The 7,500-nt window shown below is 44.2% G+C and overlaps 2 protein-coding genes across 2 annotated transcripts; both read right to left on the bottom strand.

Annotated features, from left to right (window-relative positions):
- Window positions 1-505: 505 nt before the first annotated feature.
- LOC132475606 (homeobox protein HMX3-B-like) lies at window positions 506-2,281 on the bottom strand. Its single transcript, XM_060076834.1, has 2 exons — window positions 1,900-2,281; window positions 506-1,678 (listed from the first exon to the last, which is right to left on the bottom strand). Exons 1-2 carry the CDS (start codon window positions 2,117-2,119, stop codon window positions 1,122-1,124), a joined length of 777 nt encoding a protein of 258 aa, XP_059932817.1. The 5' UTR covers window positions 2,120-2,281; the 3' UTR covers window positions 506-1,121.
- A 558-nt stretch (window positions 2,282-2,839) lies between these two features.
- LOC132475594 (homeobox protein HMX1-like) lies at window positions 2,840-5,096 on the bottom strand. The gene is made up of 2 exons (XM_060076818.1): window positions 4,267-5,096; window positions 2,840-3,969 (listed from the first exon to the last, which is right to left on the bottom strand). The coding sequence occupies exons 1-2, from the start codon at window positions 4,499-4,501 to the stop codon at window positions 3,221-3,223; spliced, it is 984 nt and encodes a 327-aa protein (XP_059932801.1). The 5' UTR covers window positions 4,502-5,096; the 3' UTR covers window positions 2,840-3,220.
- Window positions 5,097-7,500: the final 2,404 nt, after the last annotated feature.

Raw genomic sequence — 7,500 nt, 5'->3', positions numbered from 1 at the left:
TTCCAGAGTTCAGACCATCAAGGCACAATTGAAACATGTAATATTGTTGCTAACTTTGACCTAAAGAGAACAATTTCCAGTAATGGTTTTAGTAAGGCGTAGATTACTTACCCTACATTTTGATTGGATATATTAGGATAGAACAATGTGTGAATGTCTATACCATTTCCCTTTGATTGATATTCCTTAAAATTATTTTAAATGCAAACAATTTTAAAACTTTAGAAACTTCTCCTGGAATTGTTTTTTAATTTATAGATAAGTTGTGGGACATCTTCATCAATATTACGGTTTCATGGGTATAAACACCGGGGGAAAAAACATTTGCCCTAAAATGACCTTGAAAACCAAATGCGCTATATTACTTGTATTTTGCTTCCACCAAATACATTGAAATGTCCCTTTCCATTCAATGCCATATTTGCTAGCTTTGAGCCTTTATTTTGACTATAATTTGGTCATTACTTTTTTTGTGGGCAGCCAATTCTCTTCAATTGAAACTTGCAAGTGTGTACTGCTTTTATTGCATTTATTAATATAACTGCAATTGAACAGCTTTAGAATCTGTAGTATGAAATGTCAAGTAAAAAAAAGATATTACGGGGTTTGTATATAAGGCCGTATATCAAAGGAGGACAATGACAAGAAAAGTTTCCCATTGCAGATTCATCTACGCAAAAAATAAACCATAAATGAATCCATTCTACAGGGTAATAAAGTTGATAGTGTTGAAAATAGCTACATACAGTAATCCTTTGACATAATGAAGATACATTCATTTAAATGGCATTGCTGCGTAAAGTAAAACGATTGATGAATTTCCGATATGGACTTCTTTGATGCATGCATATATTGGTCATGGTAAATTGAATATGAGTTCGTAATCATGGTATAATAATAATCATAATATAATCATAATAATCATAATTAAGAACAACTTTGGTCGGGAAAGTGGCACATGCATATCTTGATAGATGTTTGATAACTGATAGAACAGCTGTGTATGAGAGAGCTTCTATATAAAACTATTCGTCAAAAGGTCCAGTTTTGAAATGTCAATCGGGGTTCAAGTAAGGCTGCCACCGTCCGCTGAAGTCCTTCAGTACATCCATACCCGGGGGTCACCCGTTGGTCTCAAAGAGGCTGAAATACTTACCCGCATTGGAAAAGTAAATGTAAGGCGCAGTGTTCGTTGTGGTTCCGTACATCATGGGGAAATGCATGGGCACCAAACATCCTCCCAGTAAGTTGCTATCTTTGTAAAAAGTCGGTAATTGTACATTTGTCGCAGCGTCCGAATGATGGTGATCCACTGGTCCTTCCAGGTCTGTAGATATCTGTCTCTTAAGCTTATTTCGACGGTTCTGGAACCAGATTTTCACCTGCGTTTCGGTCAACTGCAGAGAATTGGCGAGACAGGCCCGCTCAGCGCTGCTGAGGTACCGCTTCATGTTGAAGGTGGCCTCCAGCTGAAACACCTGTCTTTTGGAGAAGATGGTGCGCGTTTTCTTCTTCACCGACGCCTTCGCGTCCTTGCCGGCCGTCTGTGGCTCCGACGTGCAGTCGTCGGAGGAGCTGTGTGCGCTCTCGGACCGGGAGCGGCTCTCGAGCGCCCGTCCGGTCTCCCGGCAGACCTCGAGCGCATCGGATGCGTCGCAATGCAATCGGGTTGTCCGCGCTGTGAAATGACACATTACACATTTGAAATACTTAAAACAAACTTATTTCGTGCAGGAAGAGTACACTTAACAGTGTGATGTGTTGCTAAACTCTTGATCTCGTCGTGCGTAAAAGCGCAAAACAGAAGGTGCCGCTGAGATAGTGGACGGAGGTGACACCGGGTTAATACATGCTTTGGCATATTTGCAATCACTAAAAAGTGGACGTTTATTCACTCACCTAGCTCGTAAGACAAACTGTCCGCTTCGTGGGGCCTCCGAATGTCATACAGGTCGACCTCCTCGTAGCGGGGTGGAAAGTCGCTTTTACAAACGCCATACGTCTCTTCCTTCGCGTCGGGCGCCTCAAAGTTGATGTTGTTGTTTTTTTTTAGATTTAAAATATTGTCAATAGTGAACGCGAACGAAGCAGTCCGACATGGGTAGTCCTCCTTGTTCATCTTCCCTGGGCGCGTATGGCACGTATCGCGATAACAAACGTATACATCCACGACCACAGCTCCGTGCGCTCCGAGCAGCGATGCTCCTCGGTTCCAACTAGAGCCAAGTAGAGCCGGGCCCCGCACCGTTACTCAGCCAGCCGGAAGACCGAGGGTTTAGCCGCTTTTGATTGGTGATCACGCGTAAACACAGCAGCCGCGCGTACGTTGTTTCCGGAGGGGCGGAAACCACGTGCGCGCGGCTGCTGTGTTTTGAACGTGGCTGCTGTGTTTTTCACACACACACACACACACACACACACACACACACACACACACACACACACACACACACACACACACACACACACACACACACACACACACACACACACACACACACACACACACACACACACACACACACACACACACAGAAATGGATATTGTTTCTGTCTATTGCGGAATTGGGGGTTTCTGTTCAGCAATCCAACTCTGATTCACAGACGGATATCGCATGTGTGTTTGACACTTTTTTTTGCGTTTCGCGTGCAAGCAAAACGATACACATCGCGCCTCCACCTGAATCTGTTTTTCATGTTTGTTTGATAATAATCTCATTATTTTTGTTGCCTGTGCTGTAATCAAAACAACTGGAACATGAGTTTAGAACTTTTCATTCGGATATTGGCTAATAATTTAAGTGCATACATTGCCTTTTCCAGAAAGTATAGAACACAGTGATTAGAGAAGACGACTTTAATGACAGGTTATGGTGACACCCTGGCGTATGTATCAAATTGCATCTGAAACGTGTGAAGCTCATGTCTAAAAACATCGGCTAGAAATAAAACACCATTCTCTTAAAACAATAAAAAACACGATAACTGATCGTGTGTAGGCCTAGATATTATTATCAAGTGCAGACGTCCAGAGTCACGATGAATCATTGAAAGACTATACCACGAGCAACACTGTAGTCTGCGTTGCATGTCATTTATTGGTTTGCCCCTCGGGGCCCCCTGATAAAGTTGTGCACCTCCATCTCTGCGACACTTTTCGAACAGATATCCCCCCGTCCAAATGTACCGCGTTAGTGCGTGTGGCCGTAGCTCTGTACACTCAGACCCGACCGGTCATTTGTGAAGTTACAAAAGCCAGCGGGTGACCGAGGTGATAGGTCAGGGGGTGGCTGAACGGGTTCGAGTATCCAACCAAAGACGACGGTGACGAAGATGCCATCATCTGCGGCAGAGTCCCCGCCGCTGAGTTTTCGTGATACAAAATCGGCACGCGCACTATCCTCTGGGTGGAGAAGGCGGGGATCTCTCCCGCGTGGCCGCCCGCCTCCATGTCGGCCGCGAGCTGCCTCTTCCACTTGTTCCGGCGGTTCTGGAACCAGATCTTAACCTGCGTCTCGGTGAGCTGCAGCGTCGCTGCGAGCGACGCGCGCTCCGAACTGCTCAGGTAGCGTTTCCGGTCGAAGGTGGACTCCAGCTGGAACACCTGCGTGCGGCTGAAGACGGTGCGCGTCTTTTTCTTCCGTTCCGCGGCCTTCGGGTTCGTGTTGTCGTCCTCATCGTCATCATCATCGTCATCACCGTCCACCACGTGACGGGTGAGAGACGAGGCGTGACCGCGCGCCTCGGCTGCATCTTGGACCTCCACCGTGGGACTCTCACCTCCTCCTCCTTCTCCTCCTCCTCCTCCCCCTCCCCCTCCGTGTATGTCCTCCTCATCCTCGTCTCGTGAGTGTTCCCGGTCGCTGTCTCCTTGGCCCAACCCGGTGCCGGTCGGGAACTCTCGGTCGCTGGTGGACTGAGGAGAGTTCGACTCCACCGAGTTCCCGGGACGGTAAAACCGCGATGGAGCTGCGTTCAAGTTCACGAGAAGGTCATTGTAAAATACATTCATGTTTATAATTGATCGAACGAATAATGTAGCCTATGCCATGCAAACACGTACCATGGACTCATCCATTGGATGGAAATCGGTCATTTACATTTATTTGTGGATATATTGGTTTTATCGGCACTTTACCTTGCGCACACGGGGTAAAAACTACTACTACTACTACCACTATATAGGCCTGCAGCAATATATATTAATAAAAGCGCCATTTATTCCACATCACAATCGAACGACAACAAAGCAGAACGGACACTCACTGCTCGAGCTGTCATGAGCTTCTTCTGCCTCTCCTCGGGACGTCCCGGAGCGGCCTAGCACCTCCACGGAGAGACTCGCGCTCTCCTCCGCGCCCTGTTCCACCGAATCTCTTCTGCACGTGCTGGTCAGCGTGGACCGAAGCAGGTTTTCGATCAAAAAGGACGATGGAGCTCTGGAAGAACGAGACGAGGAGCAGAGGGGACTCGGGTCCGTCGGGTCCCGGTCTTGAATCATTTCGATGCGTTGGTCGCCCCGCACCACCGCTTTGGTCGCCCCGCACCACCGCTTTGGTCTTCACGCAACCGACTGCCGAAGTGTCATTCCTGTGGATGTATCCCTCGCTTATCGCTGCCTCTTCTTCACCATCCCAATAAATCCAAAAGGAAGACGGGCGAGACGCCCACGACTGTGTGTGTGTGTGTGTGTGTGTGTGTGGGTGTGTGTGTGTGTGTGTGTGTGTGTGTGTGTGTGTGTGTGTGTGTGTGTGTGTGTGTGTGTGTGTGTGTGTGTGTGTGCGTGTGCGTGTGTCTGTTTGTATGTGCGTGTTTGAGAGAGAGGATATGAATATGGGCCGCGAAAGATACGCTACCAAGCTTTCGAGTTAACCTCAGAGAGCGAGTAAATTACGCACGATAAAACCCAGCATCTTTGGATACGCGCGATCTTCTGCCTTTAGGGGGGAGACGAGACCGTCTCCCTCTTCCTCTCGCTCTCTCTCTCTCTCTCGCTCCTCAGATGGTTTATTTAGGTCAATTAGAGTGTAAAGGCAAAGCAGAGATACACTCATGTCCTCAGGCAGGAGTTGAATAGGTCCAGGGAGAGAGAGAGATGACGAGTAGGAGCGTCTTGGAGAACGGAACAGCACCGCCAACGGGTCGCTGTTCGTCCGTGCAGCCTGTCAATTAATTATGACAGCACTTCACTTTTCTTAATTGCGCATCGTGTTAAATAAGTAAAACGCCATATGATTAATCGCAGTATATCTATTTTTAATTATATTAATTTTTACTAATGTTGATTTCTCTGGCAATAGAAAATTCTAACATACAGTAGAAATCACATCCTAAAAATGATCCTATAGTTGATTAAAATATATTAAAGTTGGGTTATTATATTGTTCAATAGTTTGATGAACCAACAACCCAACAATAAGTTAATATTAAATGATGGGAGAAGTTTGTTTTATGGGACAGAACCTGTTATATTAGTGACTTTCATGATGTTATTCATTTCTTCTCTCAATTCAACTTTCAAAAAAGCAAACATTGGAAAAGTGTTTTTAATAACATCATTTCAAAAGCGTGTGTGGCTGCGTTAGTGTGTGTGGTACTTTTTAATTTGCAATTATAGCCCTACATCTTCGTTTAATTACTGTCTTGACAATAAAAATATGATAAAGTTGAAAATTAAAATAAATACTCATAATAATAGTAGGCCTATGCCTATTCAGAATCAATCAATAATTATAATAATAAACATCTTAGTGTTGTTAAAAAATATGTTTTTATCAACTTAACTTTCCAAAAATTAAATTCAAATATTACTTTATAAATCTAAATGTATAAGCGATATCTTTGTAATAATATTATTTAGTTATTGCAAATAAAGGTGTGGCATTTGCAGTCCCACATTTCAGAGAACTTTGCCTCTGTTTATTTTTTATTAGTAGTAGTTTTTCTCAGGGAGCTGGCGGGTGCACCAATGAGGCCAGAGTGTATTATATCAATAAAGAATAACTATCCTAGATGACTGACAGTACTTTCATTCAGAATCCAAAAGCCTATTGATTGAGGTTTCATTTTATTAATCACTAAAACAATTGATTGTGGACCTATTCCTATTTATTGTGTGTTTTCATTACGATTCAGTTTCTAAACGAATTAAGCCTAGTCAGCCGTCAGCCGTCGACTCGCAATATGTTTTAGACACTTGTTTGGTAGCTCTTTGTGGGTTAAATATTATTATCAGATGATTTGCCCTGATATTTTTTTTCGTAACTTTGCACTTTATTACTTAAAATTGTAAATTCTTGGAGCATTACCTGATTGAGTTTGGCATCATGAACATTGAAAGTGGGCCTACACTTTACCAAAAGTCCGCTCAACAGTTGAACAGTATTTGTGCGTTAGAAATACTTTTTTTCATGAAAAAAACTAAATGTTTCACATAACAAATGTATTGCATAAAATGACAAGGTTAATGTATACAATATTCAATTAGACTGATAGATCATTGTTTTCACTTTTGTAAAATGACAATAAACTGGGGCTATTCAAATGAGGTAATTTATTTATTATTGTTTCCCCTCCCCTTGTTGTACTAAACATCCTCATCATTAATCCCTTGTAAATGAGATACTGAATCTCAATGGGATTATTCCTGGTAAAATAAAGTTAAAAAAAATAAAAATACGTTGTATCATCATGAATAAACTTCCATCCAACAAAAAAAAAAAAAAAATCAAAATCATAATGATGTTCAACGGATTCCTCCCCATCCATTCTTGCTTTGATTGCCAGTATTCCCCTCGGTAATGAAATCCATAGTGAGTCAAAATCCCAAGACTGAAACTACAATATCATTAGCGTGGATGTGCGTTTTGCTTCCAGACGAATCCTCTTCTCTTCGCTGTTGTTGTTGTCTTAAGCGAATATAATGCAGAGGCTGCATTAAAGGTCTACCCGGGCAGGGAATCCCCCCCCCCCCCGCCCACTCCTGCGTCCATTACGCACTGCGCGCGTCCACGAGTCAACAGTAGGTCAAAACATCGATGTGCGCAAGGAGCCGCTTTCATTCATAGGTCAGAGCCACCGCAGCCCACAATGCATCAGGGGTGTGTATGAGGTCGCGGTGATCCCGGTCGTCTTGGCTGGGCCTTAACGGAGCCAGTAGACCGGAGAGGCCCTCTTTACGCTGCGCCCGCAGCACGGACGTAGGCCTATTGATTGAGGCTGAGTGATGTCGTCAGCTCTTTATGTTGTTGTAGGTTTCTTCGCAGCCGATGTGCAGCGGTTCGAATCCTCTTTCCGCGGTTTTCTCTGTCCCATCCATGAATTCAACTTCCGCCTCTTCAATTTAAAATGGGACACCGTAAAAGGAGAACCGGGGGGAAACAGGGGAGGGGGAGGGTCGGTTTAGTGGGTTTTCATACTTAATACCGGCCAGACACAACTTTCTAGAAGACTACTTCAGACGTAGGGCTGCGAGCACTGCCAAATAGGTCAGTGATCATT

The sequence above is a fragment of the Gadus macrocephalus genome, chromosome 17 (genome assembly GCF_031168955.1).
Source record: "Gadus macrocephalus chromosome 17, ASM3116895v1".
Taxonomy (NCBI): Eukaryota; Metazoa; Chordata; class Actinopteri; order Gadiformes; family Gadidae; genus Gadus; species Gadus macrocephalus.
Note: the sequence above shows the minus strand (reverse complement) of the source record. Positions and strands in the feature narration are given on the sequence as shown.